The sequence below is a fragment of the Benincasa hispida genome, chromosome 5 (assembly GCF_009727055.1).
Source record: "Benincasa hispida cultivar B227 chromosome 5, ASM972705v1, whole genome shotgun sequence".
NCBI lineage: Eukaryota > Viridiplantae > Streptophyta > Magnoliopsida > Cucurbitales > Cucurbitaceae > Benincasa > Benincasa hispida.
The window spans coordinates 63,967,053-63,989,112 of record NC_052353.1 but is presented as its reverse complement, the minus strand read 5'-3'; the positions used below and the strand labels follow the sequence as shown (position 1 = coordinate 63,989,112).

At 31.8% G+C, this 22,060-nt stretch overlaps 1 protein-coding gene and 1 long non-coding RNA gene across 4 annotated transcripts; one reads left to right on the top strand and one right to left on the bottom strand.

Annotated features, from left to right (window-relative positions):
* Nucleotides 1-303: 303 nt before the first annotated feature.
* Nucleotides 304-1,131, bottom strand: LOC120078351 (small ubiquitin-related modifier 1-like). 2 transcript variants are annotated; one of them, XM_039032607.1, is made up of 3 exons: nt 970-1,131; nt 689-838; nt 304-580 (listed from the first exon to the last, which is right to left on the bottom strand). In XM_039032607.1, the coding sequence occupies exons 1-3, from the start codon at nt 1,054-1,056 to the stop codon at nt 509-511; spliced, it is 309 nt and encodes a 102-aa protein (XP_038888535.1). In that variant the 5' UTR covers nt 1,057-1,131; the 3' UTR covers nt 304-508. The 2 variants fall into 2 exon arrangements, with proteins under 2 accessions (XP_038888535.1, XP_038888534.1); XM_039032606.1 differs by having other exon boundaries at nt 310-580; nt 958-1,128.
* A 17,498-nt stretch (nt 1,132-18,629) lies between these two features.
* LOC120078476 lies at nt 18,630-21,751 on the top strand. Of its 2 annotated transcripts, XR_005482020.1 has the most exons (5): nt 18,630-18,843; nt 20,462-20,574; nt 20,658-21,077; nt 21,170-21,358; nt 21,505-21,751. It is a non-coding gene; the product is annotated as an uncharacterized LOC120078476 (long non-coding RNA). The 2 variants fall into 2 exon arrangements; XR_005482019.1 differs by having other exon boundaries at nt 18,630-20,574.
* Nucleotides 21,752-22,060: the final 309 nt, after the last annotated feature.

The following is a 22,060-nucleotide window of genomic DNA, read 5'->3' as shown; positions in this document are numbered from 1 at the left end:
ATTTTTCAACCATAAGTATTCAAAAATTAGAGATAAGAAAAAAACTATATATATATATTTGATATTAATCAAACCAGAAAATGTTAATATTAATCAAACCTTAAAATGTAATTAAACAGTTGGGAGAATTTGGAACAAAGAATTGTTATTATAATTAATTATAAAACTTTGAACTAATAAATACCCTAGCAAATAATAAAAAAAATGGATAAATATAAAATAGTAAAAATTTATAACAAATAATAGATACTGTTTCAAAGAAAAGTTTTGAAATAACGTTACTATAGCTAATTTGGATTAGAAAATAGTAATTGCGATAACAAATGGTTATTAAAGTAATAGTTCTTGCCATAACCTCCCCTACCTTAATATGTACACAAAGAAAGTACAATTGCAGCTTACATTTGACATCAATCAAAAAAAAAAAAAAAAAAAAAACTAAAACCAAAACCAAAGGTCGTCCTTTTAACCAAAAGATAAAACCCACTTCATCATCATTTTCAAATACTCAAATTGCTCCGTCGCTACCACCGCCGTGGTGTTTCATAGCATCAATTTCATCCCCATCCTCCATCTCCAGCTGAGAATCAAACCCAAATCAACAAACATCACCGCATAGAAATTCGGGTTAAAATCAAACAAAAGAACCGTTTTAGAAAAGAAAAAAAAAAAACTTAAGAAAAACAACCTCTTCGGCCGTTTGAGTTCCGGCAATGGAATGGCCGTCCAAGAGAAACGCAATGGTTCTTAACTCTAACCCTTGTCGTTTACAGTACGATTTCATAAGTTTCTTGAGTTGGGTTCTCTTAAAAATCCTGAAATACACTTCACTCCCATCCTACCAATCGAATCAAACATAAACCCACTCAAACTTTAAATTTCCAGTTTGGTTTAAACGATTATTCATTGTTAAAAAAAAACAAAAAAAAGAACGAAACTGAAAATGTGAGACAGAACCTGCCCATTGACCTTGAGGTTTACATACTCTGAATCGGGTTTTGATTCGGGTTTTCGGACTGTTTCTTCATCGCTGTCGTTCTTATTCGCTGGCGACATTTTTAACCCTCAAATTTCTGGATCTCAACAAAACAGAGAGTATGGACAAGAGAAGCTCTGTTTTGTTCTGTTCTACTTCTGTTTTGTACGGCGTGGAGTTGCGTTAAAGCGTCTGTAGGTGGCAGGCCACGATTATGCGACGTGTCTTCTTTTTATTGGTTTTGATTTCTGGGCTTTTTGGGGTTTCCAACTTTCTTGACTGCTTTTTTTCTTTGGGCCACTGAGAAGATCCGGGCCTTTGGGCCGTGAGATGATCTCCCACGTGCTCAATCATTTACACAATTGTTTTCCTCCGGTCTCATTCTCTAACTAAGTCCATACTCTGGATTCTCACACCAAGAATACAAAGGTAACCTTTTTGGTGGTATCATACTCAACTCGACATAGTCGAGCTTCTGTGGAGGTCACTCGTGGTGTTCGGGGTGTTCGTGACTTGGAGATCACGATGTTCGAGTTCACTGTGATCGTGCAGTGTAGAGTTCGTTATGTACGAGCGTTCGAGTGTTGCAATGTTGCTGGTTGTTCGAGCGTTCGTGATCAAGGGTCTTGAAGATGAGTCTTCAAAGATATGTTAGTTCTATCCCTTCGTTTAGTAGAGCATGTTGTAATTTCGTTTATGCATGACTGTATGTTTCCGTTTGTGATTGTAATTGTTAATGTTCATATACGATTGAAATTTGGAACGATCCTTCCGCTGCTCATGGAAATCCTCATGTCCGGTTTCCTTTAATTGGTATCAGAGCCAGGTTGTTCTGATATTCCAAATTTCACTTCTGTTTTGAACTTCTTTTATATTCATGGTGGGTTTTTTGCATTGCGTTTAATTGTTAAATGCATTTGTGGATGGCATTGATGAATGTTTATGAGTTGATTGCCTCTGTGTAAAGCTTTCTTTAATTTACAAAGTATTAATTTGTAAGGGCCCCTGTGTTTTTTTGGACATAATTAACATGCTACCGAGTCTGTAATTCCAAGTATTTAAGTTAGTCGAGTCGTTCGTGATCAAGTTTCGAAGCATGGAGATGCGGTTCTCAGCGAAGAAGAAGACCAAGAGTTGGTCATGTCATGTAGCCTCAGGTAAACAATCGTTGGGATTTCACTAAACAATCGTGTAGTATTTACTAAACCATCGTTTAGCTTGCTAAACGATGGGGTAAGTCATTTACTCTATTGCGTAGCGTTGGTTGCCTAATCGCGAAGACGTTGGAGGTAGACGTTCGTAGTGGGAGCATATGATGCTTATCGTTTAGAAAAAGACACGCGCTAAACGATCGTGTAGTTAGCGTGCTCATCACATAGTTACTAACTACACAATCACGTGGTATACGATACGAAGGTGCTCGCTCAGCGATCGTTTAGACNCACATAGTTACTAACTACACAATCACGTGGTATACGATACGAAGGTGCTCGCTCAGCGATCGTTTAGACAATCATGCTTCACCACATCGTTGTCGTTTAGACGATCGTATAGAGTTTGCGTTAAGCGAAGCACGCTACACGATCGCGTCCCTCATGCTTCATCGCATAGAAAATGGTACACGATCATTTAGCTCTGGAAGTGTTGGTAAACGATTGAGCAAAGCATTTGTTCTTTCATGTAGACGATCGCGGGGTGTTTGGTGCACGATCAGTGGAGACACGTTGCTTCGCCCGGACGGTTCAAGACCCGGTTCACCTGTTTGAATCGGAGACTCCTTATTTGTAATAATTAACTTTCGTTTGTGAGGATTTTGAGGCAATTTTATCTGGTTCATCAACATTTGTTTATTATACATGTGATATGTGGTGTTTATATGACAATATGTTCGACATATAGATTTGAAACCCACCTTAGGTTATGCAATTATTCATACATCATGTATTATATGTGTTATAATATTGCATGAAGAAATTACATGAGAGCATGCGCATGCATCATAAAATATAGGAGTTATATTTTGGCATGCAATAAGCATTATCATGCATCATCTTTATATTATAAGCATTATAGTATAAGGGTGAATGGAAGCATGTTTTGCTTATTTCGTTGTTGTTTTGTATAAATGTTATATAAAAAGGTAGCAACGAATGAACAATGCATTGAGCATGACACTTAGGCTATTTATAAAAGTTATGAATGCCTCGTATGTGTCTACTTTGCGTTGTGGTTTTGGTGATTTCCGTTATAAGTGTTATAAAGAAAATTAGAAATAAAATAAATAAGAAAAAGTTGCATGCAGACTTAGAGTGAACTCGTGTTGTTTTCAAAGGGTTTTAAAATTGGATTGAGATAGACCTAAGCTCAAAGGTTCTAATGGGATCAGCAACCTAAGTTTAATCTTTTTAAATCGATTTAATAGGATTAAATTGATTGGCATAAAAGATTAAAATTGTATTAAATCTATCTATAAGGGGCCTTTTATCTAAGGCGGGTTCTGTCTAGGTTGGGGTACTTAAGCTGACAGAAACGGAACACTCCTACCTGGGAATCTACCTAGAAAGGTAAATTAGATAGATTTTCTACAAGCATGCGACCGTTGGTCAAAGACTCCGTTAAAGAGTTGATCAAAAGTTGTTTCAACTATCCAAGGTAAAAGTTACTCTTGGGCAAACCTAAAAAGTCACTTAGTTAAAATCCTTAGCCGTGTTTTTTCTAAGTAAACAAAACCCTAGGTTATAAAATACTCAGTGGAGGAAGAGATGTATCTGATATGTCAATGATTCCACTCAAGTTTCTCCCTAAATGCTCACACCATGAGATTCATGCTTGGCCTCGTGGTACCCTGGGAGCATCTCTCTTCGGATGATGTTTGCATGAGTCAATATCAAGGTGGCCGAAGAAAGTGTTTATAGTAAGTAGGTGAAGGGTGTATATCAACACGTCCTACAGTCTCTGTCATTGGTTCACATTGTGAGATCATTCTATACTCCCTCCTGGCGCCCTGGGAGCGTCCCCCTTTAGATGGGTTTTATGCAGTTGGTCAAGATCAAAGGGGAACTCCAAAAATGGATATGGTCGCTTTAGGTTTTGCCCCAATCGGATTTTTTATTTCGGATTGGCTGCTTGGGGCGAACCTCTAGGGCCTAAAATGGCGGGTCACACTTACGAAAGGTTGTTAAGTAAATTAATGATCTCTTGACCAAATCAATGATGGTTAGTCGTTATGGGAGCAAGAGTTGTTATGGTATTAATGACTGGTCGAGAACTTCTCAATTCAGAGGAGGGATAATTGACCTCCCTTCGGCGACTTTTGTCCTAAACCTTTGAAGCGTCATTGCAAAACTAGATGTCACACGGGGTTCATGTTAGTTTTGCTAAACCTTATTGGATGTTGTATATTTTTTCAACGGGTATTTGCTTAAAACCAAACGTAGGCAATGTATTTTTTGTTTTCAGTAACGCATTAGTATTTCCGTTTAATGCCTTTAATTTGATCAATTACATACAGTGGAAAGAGTCTTGTAAAACATATTTCGTGGTAAATGACCTCGAATTTTTCATGGTTAAGGAATGTCCTCAAATCCCGACCCTTGATGCACCGCGAAGTGTTGGTGTGGATGAAGGCTAATTCATTGGCCCGACTTCACATTTTGGCTAGCATACCTGATGTTTTGGCCAAAAGGATTGAGAACATGGTCATTGCACATGAGATTATGAACTCGTTGCAAGATTTGTTTGAACGTCAGTTCTTACTTTTCGAGCATAAAGAGATGGATGACAAAACCAGTAGTGTCAGTTCCAAAGTTAAACTCCAAGAAGAGGAAGGCATTGTTGTTGACTCTGTTGAGGTTCATGGAAGAGAAGTGTTCTCTAAAATGCAACATGGGGTTTATTTAGGTTCTGATACCGTTGGAGCTTCGAGCTACAGGTTCATAAGGTTCCCTTGGTAGCTCAATGGATTCAAGTTGAAGATCAGTTCTTGGTGTTGATTTGAAATGTTCAAATTGACAAGAGGTAATTCGATTATATATGATATTATCAGTGTGGTGTATAAGATACATTAAGTGCCATTTGATAGAAAAAGAGCTATGATTTATATGTTTCATGAGATGAAATATTAAAACTATATGTTATAAATATAGTATAGTAAGTTGGTTATCATTTATAATTATAATAATATTAATTATTAGATAATTATCTCTTTTTCTCTAATAACCAATTGAGTGGGAGGTTATTGGTGGTTTTCATGGTAACCGTGAGATAAAAGAAAAAATGTTTTCCTAATTTTAGTAATATTGAATTGAGAATTTCACTCTCGGAAAGTTCTCATGGAATAGTTGTCAAGTGAATCGGATTTGTTAAACGACAGCTTGGAGAGACTAGATGATCGTGGAGAGTTTTTATACGATAGACTCTCAGTTGATCGATGAGCTAAACGATCGGATAACTTTAGCTAGACGATCACATAGCTTTTGTTAAACGATTGGGCATTATCCTATACGATAGGCTTTGATATCTCCCACTTGCTTAATCGTTTACATGATTGTTCTCCTCTGGTCTCATCCTCTAACCAAGTCCTTACAGAGCCCATACTCTGGATTCTCATACCGAGAATACCAAGGTAACCTTTTTAGTGGTATCATACTCAACTCGACACAGTCGAGGTTCTGTGGAGGTCGTTCGTGGTGTTCGGGGTGTTTGTGACTTGGAGATTACGGTGTTCGAGTTCCCTGTGATCATACAATGTAAGTTCGTTGTATACGAGCATTTGAGTGTTGCATTGTTACTGGTTGTTCAAGTGTTTGTGACCAAGGGTCTTGGAGATAAGTCTTCAAAGGTATGTTAGTTCTATCTCTTGATTGTTTAGTAGAGCATGTTGTAATTTCGCTTTATGCATGACTGTACGTTTCAGTTTGTGATTGTAATTATTAATGTTCATATATGATTGAAATTTGGAACGATCCTTCTGCTGCTCATGGAAATCTTCATGTCCGATTTCCTTCAGGGACAACCTATCTCGCCCTAACTCGCATGTCTATTGGCCTGATGGCACACTGTCAAATAAGACATGAAAGAGAACTTGTCAATTCACAGAGTCATAACATGCAAATGAACCTGTTGGTTCACGCATGTCATATGGCTTGATAGCACACTGTCCACACATGGAACTGGACCCGTCTGTCCCCTGTATCGAAACATACGTCAAGTTGAGTTGGTAGATCGCCCCTACTAGTCTAACATACATCACATACATACATCTCATAAGTGATTCCATAGAACAAGTCATAACATAACATATAGATTTAACATGCTCATATTCCTCACAGTTTTCATGCATAAGAAAGGCAATACATATTCCAAATCATGCTACCAAATTGCAATGATAATACGATAATTATGAACTAGGGCGCATGACAAGAAAGAACTGGTAATAGTGTCAGTTACCTCAAATTAATTTTTTTAAAAAAAATAAGCCAAGAAAAGTAACTTCTTAATGAATTCCTGAGTTGGAACAAACAATCTTTGTTGAACCCACTTAAAATCGATCTCCAAAACTCCGAACAACATGTTTTCAACCTTAAAAATTCTTCGAAGCTTGAATTTAAGGTCAAGCACATTGCGTAAAACAAGTTTAGTCCAAAAACTTGATTGGTAATCAACCATAATCCAAAGACTTCATGGAAAACCCAAAAACTCATCAATCCCTTGCCAAACAAAACATAATCCACTGGGCAGTGCGCTTTCGCTTAAAAAATTCCAAATTGCCCTTCAAATGCCATAAGAACAATGAAATTAGACCCAACACATATGAGGGTTCAAGAACCAATCAAGAACATACCTAAAAACTTACCCAACCCTCAAAATTTCGGTAAGTGATGACGTCACGGTGGATTGGGCAGTGAAGTACGGTTGACTAACTGCGCGCGACGAACTAGCGATGCGAATGATGCAAGCCCAACAGTGACTAGACGCGATTGTGTGGCTGGTTGACATTCATGACTAGCGCGCGACTCGACGACAGTGCGTCGACTGGGTCGGGCGATAGATGGAGGACTGAGCAAAACATCGACGTGAGGTAAGGCGGCTGGTGCTTCGATCAGCTAGGAGAAGGCCCTAGCAACTAAACTCACCTTTCATGCAAACTGAGGCATACACATACGCACACTAAAAGAACCCTTGTGAAGGGGATTGCAGCAGAAGTGGATCATCCCAATTCCCATTCGTTTTTTTAGAACAATATTTTATAGTACATGCATTAGGAAAACAATAAATTATACAGCATGCATAAAAAACAAAAAGAACCAAAAAGGTTATGAAACCTTACCTTTGAAGATGTTCTTCAATTGAATCCCATGAACACAACCACGAAAGAGTCCTCAGTATTCTTTAGTGAGAATTTAAGAGGTGCGGGCTCTAAAGTTTTTTGGGATTGAGGGAGAAGGAAGAATTTTTTATGAGAGGAAAAACCTTAGTAAGCCAAGAGCAAATTTACAGAGATAAAAAAAAACGTTTTGTATCTTTCTTTTCTTCTCTGTTTTTTTTTTGTAGGTATATCAAAGGGAGGCTTCCACCACTTCTTACGTGAGTGGTGGAGAGAAAAAATAATTAATAATAAAATAATTCATGAATAATTTTAATTCATAATTAAAATTATAACAAAAATATATAATAACCAACTTACTATATATTATGCAAACGGGTTATATCATATATAACACATAACATATAGTTTATGTTTCTCTCACTTATGATATTTAATATAAATCATATTTGCATTAAATTTTAATCATATGAATCTAATTCATATAATTAACATTCGAATCATATTCAAACATTTAATTTCTCTCATAAATTCTTTATATTATAATGTATTAAATATATTATAGTAGTTATATCATATATAATTACATAAACTTAATTATATCATATACAATTAATTCCCTCAACTAATTTGAACAATTCAAATTAATCCAAAACTTGATTCTCATAAAATTCGATGAGCTACTGAGGGGACCTCATGAACTTGTAACTTAAAGCTCTAACGGTTCGTGAATAATTAAACTCTTTGATTAAATTATTCACTATCTGTTAACTATCAGGCACTCTACTAAAGTTTGACAGTTGCACTTTTCACATTATAAATATATTTCTGTGTCCATTAGATATAATCAATCCAGAGTACAATGACCCTTCACAAATTGCTCGTAAGTACAGCTGAACCAAATTACTGTTTTGCCCCTATAGTTACATCTAACTCCTTAAGTACCACTGATTCCTCTAATGAACAATAAATCATAGTGGAACTATGACTAACCCCTCTTGGGCCAGGAGAGGATGTGACACTATAATGTTCAAGACTCATAATCAACCCTTAAGGGAGCAATTTATCTATTTTGCCTAACATTGGGGAAGGAGTGAATTTCTTCTTGTGTAGTTGTGTTCCCAGCTCCCCAATCAAACGAATCCCTAAAATAGTAGGCATGTTTAATCGGCCATCTGGCCACTTTCACCCATACAAATCAAATGACCGCCTTCATAAGCAAGAGTTCATAACTCACTCAGGATTCAGGTCGTGTTACCTATGGTCATCCTGATGAAATAGAAGTCTCTATTAAGAACGGTGTTATATAATGAGACTACTCATTTCGTGGTTCGGTCTTATACAAACTCTTTTGTATAGAATATCCTCGCTCACATGTCTCTACATGAATGATCAGGATCAAATCATTTGTAGCACTTTACAACAATTGTAACATCTACAACGTGGGCCATACTCGTAGTATCATCAAGATAAGGTATCCAGCCCTATCAATCTACTATAGACCATTTAGGTTATCACTTAAAACACGATCTATCCGTATGTCTTTGCATACATGTTTAAGTTACAACATAACCATGAAACTTAGTTGATTGATTTGTGATTAATGCAACAAAAAATGGAATAAAATATCATATATTTTATTAAATAAATAATGAGTTTGTACATAATATTTACAAACTATAGGACCCTACGAGATTTAGGGCATCAAAACCCCCAACAATACGCATTGCACACACGCACGCGTGCGTGCACACATTTAAACCAAAAACCCTTATTACTTTTACTTATGTGTATATATACTTATATTTCATTTTCTTGTTCCCTCTCCAAAACAATTCCTTAAATTCCACGCACACATGCACAACCCGTGCGTACACATTCATACACACACATATATATAAACAAAAACAATTAATTACTTTTATCCATATTTATATATATATATATATATATACTTAAATTTCATTTTCTTTTCATTTTCCCTCTCCAAAACAATTCCTCAAATTTCCAAATTAACTCAATTTTTTTTCCAAATCCGAATTAATTCTTCCAAAATTCCAAAATTACACGCGCCCGCATACACATTTAAACCAAAATGCTAATTACTTTATATATATATATATATATATATATAATTATATATATATATATATATATATATATATATATATATAATTCCTTTCCAAAACCAAATTTTAACCAAAAACTCATAATAACAACCAAATAATTTAAGATTACCTCAAATTCTGGTTGTTACATGTTTGAAGATTCAAACTAGTAATTTCCCAATCATTAATTTTTTACTTAACTAGTGACAAGTTCTACTCAAGTTTTTCAAAAAAAAAAAAAAAAAAAAAATTGTGGCATATATGAAACTTGATAAAATTGACACCGTATCTTATGCCTCACTATTTGTTGGATTTGATGCAAAAACTTCGATAGAAAAGAATATGTAGGACTTTTACCGTGAAATTAATGAAGAGTTTGTAATTTAAGAGAAATGTGACTTACAAAGCAAGGTAAATACGAACATTAGTGTGATATTTGCCACAACACGTTTGATACTTAAGTCCCTTAACTTTTTGATATAGAGAAATTTTTCGTGTTTCCTCCCTTCAACAAGTGACATATGGTACTATTAATATATTTTATTTATGTAATTTTTATATGGGTCCCACCTTAGTCTTAAACTTACAGTTTAGTCCTTTTTCAACCAATAATTTTATCTCTCATCTTTGGTTTATATTATTTTTATATGCATTACATAATTTTGATTTGTTTTCGCTCTCTTTTAATTAATTTTTAATTCTTCATTTTTTATTTTTTTATTTTTAATTTATACTACGGTAGGGCTAAAAAATTTTCCTTGTGAAATTGTGAATTGAATTTATGGGTCCTACAATTTTTTTTATTTTTTAAAAAATCAATTTTATACTTATATTGTCATTACTCTATGAGACCGAACTTCATAACTCTACTCCTTGTCCCAAACTTTTAAGGAATGACAAGAGAAATAACAATTTTTAAAGTTTTTCATTTGGAAAAATGACAAAAAAGTTTTAAAATTGTAAAAAATAGTAAAATAAATTTAAATAATAGAAAATACTAATTAGTAAATGACCAAACTGCTCTAAAAACTAACAAAATGAGTACAAATAGACAATGCTTCAAAAAAAAAAACTTGAAAACCACAAATATACTCTATCTAAAAATTCTAAAAGCAAAAAATTACAATCTCAACCAAAAGCTAACTAAAAACAAATAACATGGCCAAAATCTTAGAAAGGATTCTAAAATCCAAAAACCAGTCAATATGGTCCTCACTGACACGACAACCAATTGGCGACTGCTTCTTCGATGGACGACCACGATGGTATGCGTACGATGATCACAGGTGATGGCATGTGGCTGCTTAGAGAACCAGTTGGTGATGATCAAAAGAAAACTTGACAATCATGCAAGCTGAAATGTAACAGAGATGGTGATGGTGAAAGAAGAAAGAATGAAAGTTTTTTAAAGGAGGAGATCCAAGATGCAACTGTGACAAGGAGGTGTGCTCGCATCAATCTTATTTTTAAAAGAGAGGTTGTGGAGAATGAGGGTTAGTTTTTTTAAAAAAAAAATGAAACAATGGGAAAAAATCTTATTAAAATAATAAATAGGTATATAAATATGTTTTATATACCAATGATATATTGTTATATCACTGTATTACATTTTAAAAAGTATAAACTATATAAATAGTAATGATATAAACAAAAAAATATATGAATATGCTAACAAAACATATAAACAAATAAAAAAAGAATAAAATAAAATGAAATATGATAACAAAAAATAGATTCAAATGGATATTGTTGAAGAAAAATCAAGGAGAATTTCTTGATTAAATCAGGAAACACGAAAAATGATGATTAAAATCGCATAACATCATATTACAATTATATTATATGTGTGGATGTAGATTAAGTTAATTTCATAACTTCATGTTACAAATACATTGTATGTGAAAATATATATTAGTTAATTTTTAGAGCCCACCGAAGACAAATTAGAAATACTTTTAACTTTATATTACATTTTGAATATGATAACAACATGTTTAAACAAATGAAAAAAAAAAAATAGATAAAACTAAATCGGGTAACAAAAGTTAAACCGATTTAAAAAGAGTTAGATAAACCAAATTCGATAATAATGCTCCTACAAGGTTGTAGAGAAGAATATATTTATACTGAATCATTATTCAAATATAGTGAATTTGAAAGATTCACAAACACATTAAAACGTAGTCAACCACCACGCAAAAATCATAACTCTGATTCTCTAGCATCCAACGTAGCTGTGGAAGTTTCGATTTATTATAGTGTCTAACTTTGATTCTTTCAAATATAGTGTATTTGAAAGATTCACAAATACATTAAAACGTAGTCAACCACCACGCAAAAATTATAACTCTGATTCTCTAGCACCCAACGTAGCTGTGGAAGTTTTGATTTATTATAGTGTCTAACTCTGATTCTTTCTAATGAACAAGATTTCATCTTCTTTTTCCGAAAAATGAAGAAACTCGATTATAATAATGAAGCGAAAGAAGATTGAATCGTTATACAAGAATAGATGAAGAGGAAAATAGGAAAATCGATGAATCAATGAATAGAATTGTTTGGTAAAATTAAAAGATGAGGATAAAAAAATTGAGATTAAGAAGAATTTTTTTTTGTAAATTCAATCTTATTTATGCGTCAATAACAAATATATGATTTTTAGATAATGAAATGTAAAATAACCAAAAATATATTTTTTAGATAATGAAATGTAAAATAACCAAAAATATATTTCAAAACGTTAGCAACGGTAATATAATAATATAATATGAGATAAAATGAGATAAAAAATAGTGACTAAATACAAAATATGTACAGTTGAATCTAATAACATATAAAACAATTTAAACATTAAAAAATATGAAAAAATATCTAGTTAATTTATTAAGAATATGTATAAAATAATGAAAAACAATTCAAATATTTGGAAAAAAAAATGTGATTTGATAATATATAGATATTTAAAATATAAATTTGTTAGAAAAATCTGGATATTTAGTTCAAGTGAGATTAATTTGAAAATTGGTTAAATGGAATCTAAACTAATAATAAAATCTGCATTGAAATGTTAACTAGGTGAGGAAAATCGAGAAGGGCTGTTATTTTCAAGAAGACGATTATTTTTATTTTTTTCAAATTAATCGAGGAAAAGTGGAGAACTAAGGAGTCAGCAATTACCCTGTATATGGAATCCAACCATTGTTTATGCTTCTACGCTTATCATGTATTTGTAGTTTCATCAATAACAAAAGCTACGAACCAGACAAGGGTAAAAGAAGAATTTAAAAATTTGCAACCATGTGCATGTCACGTGAGTTGCCATAAATCTTATTCTTTACCGGTTCTACCATTTTTCAAAACCAAACCTTAAAATTTATCATTGAAGGAAATCAGATATGAGGATTTCCATGAGTAGTGGAATAATCGTTCCAAATTCCATTCGTATTTGAACATACACAATTATAGTCAAGAAACGGAAACTACCAGATTATGCACAGTACGAAATTACAACATGCTTAACAATAAGAGATCAAGGGATAACAAGACATATCTTTGAAGACTCATCTTCAAACTCCCTTGATCACGAACGCTCGAACAATCTCCAAGACTGTAACACACGAATGCTCGAACACAGCAACCACAGCACAGCACGATCAACAACAAACTTAAACTCAATGAACGGCCTCCAACAACCTCGACATCAGTCGAGTTGAGTAAGACACCACCGCAATGGCTACCTTGGTATTCTCGATGTGAGAATCCAGAAGTGTGGGCTCTGTGTGGACTTGGTTAGAGGAAGAGATTGGAGGAGTGACAATCGTATAAACGATTGAGCAAGTAGAAGATGACAAGGGTCTATCGTATAGACGAATGCCCAATCTTTTAAAAGACGGCAAGCTATCGTATAGCAAAATCCCCGAGATCATTTAAAAGACGACTAACTAAGAAAACTATCGTGTAGTATCACTCCACGATCGTTTAGTCTCTCTTCAACTATCGTTTAGTGAATCCTATTCACTTGACAACAAACCATGAGTGAGTTTTCGAGAATAGTAACTCTCACAACAACGACTAAATTTAGGAAAATATTTTTCCTTTTATCTCACGATTACCATAAACCACCAATAACCTCTCACTCAATTAGTTATTAAAGAAAAAGATATAATTATCCAATAATTAATATTATTATAAATATATATGAAAACCAACTTACCATATTATATTTATAACCTATAGTTTTAATATTTCATCTCATGAAAAATATAAACCATATTTCTTTTTCTATTTCATGGTACCTCATGTAAATCTCATTTACATTAATCCTCCACTTGATGTATCTCATACATCACACCGATCATATCATATATAATCGATTTTTTTCTTGTCAATTTGAACATTTCAAATCAACACCAAGAACTGATTCTCAACTTGAATCCATTGAGCTACCAAGGGACCTTATGAATCTGTAGCTTGAAGCTCCAATGATACGTGAATAACTGACTAAACTCTTTGGTCATAGGATCCACCATCTGTTAACTGTTAGGCACTCCACTAAAGATCGACAATTGCATTCTCCTTACTACAGATATATTTAGTGTCCATATCAACCAATCAACAATGGGATAACCCTTCACAAATTACTCGTAAGTACAGCTGGGCCAATAACCGTTACGCCCCTGTAGTTACATTTAACTCCTTAAGTACCACTGATCCCTCCAATGAACATAAGTCATAGTCTTACTATGACTGAGTCCTCTCTTCCAAAGAGAAGTTGTGGCCACTATGTTCAAGACCCGGAATTAACCCTTAAGGGAGCAATCTATATACTTACTCTTGCTTCGGGGAAGGAGTGAATTCCATCTTGTGTAACTGAGTTCCTAGCTCCCAAATCAGAAAAATCCCCAAAAAGGTAGGCATATTGAGTTGGAAATCTGGGCACTCTCATCCATACTAATCAAAGGACCGCCCTCAAAGGCAGGAGTTTCCAAAACACTCAGGATTGAGGTCATGCCACATATGGTCGTTTAGGTGAGATGTAAGTCTCAAGTATCAACGGCGTATATACAAAGACTAGTCATCTCGTGGTCCGGTCTTATACTAACTTTTTGTATAGGACACTTTCGCTCGCATGTCTCAACATGAATGGTTAGGATCTACCATCTATAGTAGTTCACAACACTTGTAAATCTCTACAAAGCGGACCATATTCGTAATGTCACCAGGATCAGGTATCCCTCCTTAATCCTTATAATACAAACCTTTTTATGTTATCACTTAAGGTATGATCCACTTGTATATCTCATATACATGCTTAAGTTTACATACAATAAATAAAATAACTCTTATTTTATTCATAACAATGCGTACAGATTACAAACTACGAGACTCTGGAAGAATTAGGACACCAATCCCAACAGTTATATAGTCCAATTCTTCAACTTTCTTTTAGTCTCTTATCAAACTTTTTATTGGACTATGGGAGTGCGAATTGCACACGATAAGGTCAAATAGGCCACTCTCAACCTCATGTCGAGCAAAGTCTGTGGGGTGACTCCTCATGGGCCTTGACTTGTGGTTTGCCTAACACAAGATCAAATTGAGCTTAACTAAAAAGTAATTGACATATCCTTCCTTTTTAGAAGTTGGAGGTTTGATCTCTATCTTTATGATTGTTGTAATAATAAAAAAAAAAAATCGGGTATGTGATTGTTGTAATAAAAAAAAATCAGGTCTGTAAAGTTTAAAAATGCAAAAAGTTAATAATAAAATTAGTGTGGTGACTTTCTTAAAATATTTTTGGGCAAACTACCTTGTTAATTTTTGAATTTTGGAGTATAAGTGCACTTGATCCCTGAGTTTTAAAACACACTTTTTTAGTCTCTGGCTTTTTAGAATAGGTGCATTCAGTCCACAAGTTTTCAAAATATACCTTTTTGGTCACCATGTTTTTTAGAATATATTTAAAACGTCCCTAAACTATTTTTTATTTTCACTTTATATAATTATATGAAATTTTGAATTACAAAAATATGTTTAAAAAATAATTTTGGAGAGAATAAGTAATCTTAGAAAAATCAATTTCTTATTTAAAATAATAAGAAAAAAAATTAATGCATGGACATTTTAAATCTATTTTTAAAACCTTAAGGACTAGAAATGTATATTTTGAAAATTTAAGGACTAAATAAACCCATTCTAAAAAGTTCGAAGACTAAAAATATATGTTTTGAAACCTCAGATTCCAAACACACATATTCTTTAGAACTGAGGAACTAAAAAAGTAATTTTTTTTCTCTCTCTATACTTATATATACTATCTAAAAGGAGCTTTGGAGGAGAAACATTTGATTTCTCATTTTGTTCCTTTTAGTTGATGATCATATGGATATCTTACCTAATTTCAAGGTCAAATCATTTAAAAAAAAAAAAAAAAAACAAAACAAAACAATCACATAACTTTATCCCAATAATCTCTACCAAATTTTTTTTAAAAAAAATCATCCCAATAATCTCCACCAATTTTTTTTAAAACAATCATATTTTATCCCCTAATATTTTATTCATGATTTAAAAAAAAAAACTCACATTTTATCTCTAATAATCACTTCACCTCAAATAAAGGGAAAAACAATTTTTTTTTAAAAAAGTCACATCCTCTAATCTCTTATTCACCATTTTTTTTAATAAAAAAAATCACATATTATTTCAAATAATCTCTTACTCATTTTTTTAAAAAAATCAATATCAAATTATGATTTAAGATCTAAATTTTTATATTAAATAGCTAATTTCAACGCCACTCATTTTATCATGTTTGTCCTTTCCTCTCCCTTTTCTTTTTCTTTTCTTTTTTTTCTTGGTTTTTGCATAAATTTGGTTAGATGTATTTTTTTTAGTATGGTTAATAGCAACCTATTTTCCCATTTTTTTTTTCATATTCTTTAAAAATTTTAATTTCTCTGTTTCAAATATCTCTATTCAAATTTTTTAAATTTTGTTAATAAGAACTTTTTTTTTTTTAACGTATGACATTTTTTAAAAGAAAATCACTTTTCAATTTTGTAAAAACATATAAAGTTACTAATGATATATATATATATATATTTTGTAATTTTTTTCTATACATGTAGGTCATCACATATTGAAGAAGGTGGAAAAAAGACATTGCTTTTGAGGTTCAATAATTTTTTTAAAGTTCGAGCAATTTAGTCAAAATGACATAGACGAAAGTGATCGTTTTGATGCTTTTGTAGTCTTTTTTGACATTTTATTTTTGTAAATACATACTAATGAGATTAGGGTTTATCATAATTTAGACTATTTGTTTATATGTTTTTGTTTTTATTTTTTTTCTTTTCAAAATTGTTGTATAAAAACCAAAATGATGTTCTAAATTAATTTTTCTTTAGATCCCATTTTGGTATTTAAATCTATAATCAACAATTTAATATTCACCTTTTTTTTTACAAAATAATTTAAGATTTACTTAAACTAAAAAAAAAAAAAAACCATTCAGGTAACGAAACCAATTTTTATAAGGTTTTATTTTTAAAAAAAATTAGATTAAACACTAAAATAAAAATTTAAATTAAAAATTACAATATTTAACGTGTTTAACTACTAATTTTTAAAGGGGCAATTGCAACTTTAATAAAAAAAATAAACTGAAACTTAGAGTGTGTCTGAATTTATGTTTTTTTGCAAACATGACAAATCTCACCCATGTGGTCATGAATTCACTGGCTCCCGCTTAGAATTTGATTACTATTTGATTTCTATGTATTGTTATGTGATTGCTATTTGATTTTCATTTGATATTTATTGTTATATGATTGTCATCTAATTGCTTGATATACTAATTGTTAATGATATTAATTGTTGTTTGATTACTGTTTGTTTGTTTTTTGATACTGATTATTATCTAATTGCTATCTCATACTAATTTGTTATATATTAATTTTTTTTATTGGCAATGACACCAATTGCTATCTGATTGTTGTCTGATTACTATCTAATACTAGTTGTTAATGATACAGATTGCTATATGATAATGGTTGTCAAATTGTCAATGATACTAATTATTACCTGATTGTTGCAATCAGGTAATGTAATGATTAAGGTCATTGATTTGGAAATGGAAAAAATGGAAAAGTTGGAGAATAATCTAAAATTCACAGAAAAAGAAAAAAGGCAAATAAATATTTTTAAAAAATCACTATAGATATGTTTTGATTCCAACCACTAAAAATGGGAAAATTGGAAATTACCACAAAATCAGAGAAGATTTTAATATTAGTTCTTTAAAAACAAAACCCATATATATATATATATATAATTTTAAAATGGTAAATGGAAAATACCTTATCTATTTTCTTTATTTGGTAAAAATATAATTTCATAACCTAAAGAAAAAGTAATAAAATTTAAAATGGATAAAGAAAAGTCAAACAAGAGAGAAATACAATATCTACAAAAATCGAAGATACAAAAATCAAAGAGGTAGACATAGGTTTAATTGAGGGTAATTTTGTAATAAGATAAAAATTTGAAATCAAACAACTCTAACATGATTTTAGTTTTCAATATTGCCATAGTTAGAAAATTTAAAAAATTTAAAAAATTGATGACATAGTTGCTAAATCTTATATTTAATTTGACACCCATTGTAATTTTCTAATTTTAAATGGTGTAGTGATGAAGACAATTATGGAATTAAAGTAAATATACATAAATAGTTTGTTATAAAAAATTTCAATAATAATATCAAAGAGTTTGCATTTTTATGTTGGTTTTGTTCTGATCTTATCTTGTTAGCTTTGTTTTGGTTTTGTTGCATTATCTTTACTTGTGTCGTGTTGCTTTGTTGCCTTGATTTCGGACTATGGAATCCCCTTACACCTATTCTTAAAAAAAAAAAAACCAATAATAACTATCTACGTGTACAAACAAATAAATGCATAATAAATACAATAAAGTATTATTAATAAATAGGAAAATTACTTTTTTGTTTTCTTCAGAATTTAATCTCTCACTGGCCCTATGAACCATAAAACGTGGGCAGAAAAAGGAGTATGCATATTATTATAGGCCAGTTGCATCCATATCTAAAAAGATTATTAAAATTAGGCTTATAGTATCAATTACATAGATTTCTAAAAAAATGGCAAAATATATAAGCTCAGCCCAATTTCATTGATAGATTAATAAGCAAAACTCCAAAATATCCCCACGATTGAAAATTTATTCACACCTAACTTCCTTCGTCTTTAGAAAATATTAGGAATTCCGAAACCAGTTTTTTCTTCTTCGGCTTATTGTTCTTCCATTTCTTCTCCATTCTCTTCTGATTTCTTCTTCGCTCTCCTCCAATTTCTTCATCTTCAATTTTCTGCTTAGGGTCGTTATTCTTGCTTGAAGTTGCAAAGAAAAATGAGGTGCGATTTTTATATTTTAAAATTTCTACAAAAAAACTTCATGCTTCTTGTTTCCTCCATGCAATTTGTTGTTAATATTATTAATGATCCTTCATTATTTTCAACTTATGAATATGTATTTTTATATTTCAAATCTTTACTTCTTTTTTTTTTCCTCATCCCCCATGTGGCTGTCAAGTTTGCCTCTGTTTCAGCAATATGCATTTTAAGTTCATAGGGTTTTAGCTTTATGCAGGTAACTAACTAGTTATATCATGAGATTAGCCAATTTTATGTACCTTATTTTCAATCTGTCGTTCATAGTGTAGATTGGTATGTTGATGGGTTCCCTAATTTTTTTGGCTTTCTTATTCTTTCAAATCAAAAGATGTTTGACGTTGTTGGTCTTCTGATTTCTTGGATTTGGGTTTGGAGGTAATAGATAGATGTGTTTGTGAGTTAGATTTGATTGGATTTAATGATGTGTTGATGCATAATATTAATTTGTAATATTGCTATGTGATTTCCAACCAATTACATCTTATTACCTTTTAATTTTTCTCAATTATTTCATACTTCTAATAGTCTACTGATTTTGTTGTGATTGATGTATGTTTACTTTAAAATTGTCATTTAATTGGCTTCTAAATTGCATTTGGTTTATTTTTTTGTTAAATGCCATCTAATTGCTTGCTTTGTTGTTATGGCAAAAAATAGAAAGACTAAGGAAGAAGAAAAAAGTAAAAAAAGAACGATGAAATTTGAGAAATGAGAAACTTCAACTAAAAGACAAAAGAAAATGAACAAAAAGAACAATGAGGTAATTAGCATATTACAACATGGTTAGATTGTCTATTGATCTACGTCTGTTTTACTTCAGGTAATAATTGAATACGGTTTGTTACACTCATTTAGTAAAACAAATAAATTGTTAACATATTTTAGGAGGACATTCCACCTCATGGGTACAAGGTGCATTATTATTCAAATTTTGAAATGTTAGAAAAAATGCTTAAATTACTCACACCAAAACAAAAGGAACACTTTAGAAGTGGACTATTTGAGTTCTTTTTAGACTATGGGATAAATAAGTTTCAAGGTCAACTACTTGTTCATCTATTAGGAAGACTATCTGAAAAAGATAGCAACAATGAACAACTGGTCTTTAATTTAGAAGGATATACAATTCGATTTTCTTTGAAATACTTTTGTTTGATAACTGGTTTTAGATGTCATCCATTATGAAGTCCATAGAATTAAATAATCGGGAGGATAGAATATATTTGTTGAGAGATAATGTCTTCAGCAACTTAGATGACATTGATAGGAATAACGTACTTGCTTCTTTAGCAGTATGTAAATATGACGATGACTCAATGGTTAAGCTTACCAACTTGTATATCTTAAAATGTTTTCTTAACTGCAAGCAAAATCATAATAAGGTGGAATGGAAGAACGTAGAGATATTAGGGATGATGACACTTTAAACACCTCTCATTGGGGTAGGTTAGTTTTTACTTTGACAGTAGAATTCTTTAGAAAGGCTGCTCAAACCAAAAGTAAAAATTGCACCTTACAAGGATTTTCTCAAGTCTTATTATGTTGGCTTACGGAATAATCTCAAAACTTTCTAAGCAAGGTGTTGGAATTGTAACACGAGTGAGTGAAGAATGCCCAAGAATGCTAAGATGGAGACCAACAAAGAAACCTGATAAGAACTATCTCCAAGAGCTCATCTTTAAAGCGAGCGATGTAAGTTTACCAACCATTGTGATTTCATTCTTATCTACTTTAACTTCCTCTTTGCCTCATTCATTTGTTTTTATTTTATACAGTTTAAAGTTGTCCATTTGAATAAATCTGAAGATGAATTACATTCAAACTACTTCCAATATTTTGCAAACAAGCCACTGGAAGTAATTGAAGAAAGATGGAAATATAAGAGGTCAATCTGCTTGGATGATGAAGAAGAAGTTTGGAATGAACAAGAGGTTCAAAGCTTAGGTGTAGATGGTTCTATTAGAGGGGACATCAGAAAAATAAAAGAGGACTTTGAATCTTTGAAGAAAGAAACTGTTAAAATTTTGAAAAATATGGCCACATTGTTTGAATTGTTCAACTCCATGAATAAATAATTAGCTACAAAAAACATAGAGAAGCAATCTCAAGACTTCTTCCATCCTAATAGACCTCCAACAGCAAGCCTTCAAAGAATTGAAGATGAGATAAATATCCAATGATTGGAAGACAAAGAGGTAATATGTTTATTATATTTGTTTACCAATACAATTTGATGTACGTTAACTTACTGATAATGATTATTTTTCTTTTCTTACTGAACAAGAAGAAGAAAAAGATGGGAAAATGAAGGAAAAGAGGAAGAAGATGAAAGTGAAGAAATACAAGAAGACCAAGAAGATAACAAGTTTAATACACTTGGAAAAGTGTGTTTTGATAACAAGTTTAAGAAGATAAATCCAAAAAAGAAAATGAAGAAAAAAACATAAAGAAAAAACATGGCAAAGAAAAGAAACCGGTAATATTATTTTCTTTACTACAATTATTTTCTTATTACCATGTGATTGTTATCTGATTACTCTTTGATTTCCATGTAATTGCTTTTCAATTACCTTTTTATTACTATCTTATATTTGTTTCTAATTCATTTTCAATTTGTTTTAGGTTGTTTAGAATAAAATGTGGACAAGAAAGTCTTCACAAGATAAGCCTGAAGTGGAATATGAACGACCAAGAAGAAAATTAAAACCCACATCTAAGGTTATTGATTTGGAAATGGCGAAAAAACACAAATATCCAAAGATATGAAATACAAGCACTGTTATCAAACTACCTTATTTTGATTTGAACATTTCACAACCAAAATGAAATCAAATTTCTTTTGGTAACTTTTATAGACTTTGGTGTTGATGTGGACTTCCTAGACTAGTTTTGTGTTGATAATTTCTTCAACAATATTTTGTCACATAATGTTATACAATTAGAATATTTTATTGACAATGACTTTGATATTATCACATGTTGAGTTTGATGGAATGAACACATGCACAACAGAAGAAAAAATGATCTAAAATAATCTAATTAGATTAATTATAAAGATAAGCATGCATGCAATCAAACAAGTAAAAATGGAAAAGAATACAACCTTTGTAGTCTTTGAATCCTCCAAATCAACTCCAATCTCTTCACGAACGATTCTAGACCACCACGAAAATCTTCT

Coding starts and splice junctions, on each gene's coding strand:
- LOC120078351 (XM_039032606.1), bottom strand. CDS start 1,056: ATGTCGCCAGCGAATAAGAACGACAGCGATGAAGAAACAGTCCGAAAA. Junction 839..957: donor ACCTCAAGGTCAATGGGCAG/GTTCTGTCTCAC, acceptor TTCGATTGGTAG/GATGGGAGTGAAGTGTATTT. Junction 581..688: donor GAACTCAAACGGCCGAAGAG/GTTGTTTTTCTT, acceptor TTTGATTCTCAG/CTGGAGATGGAGGATGGGGA.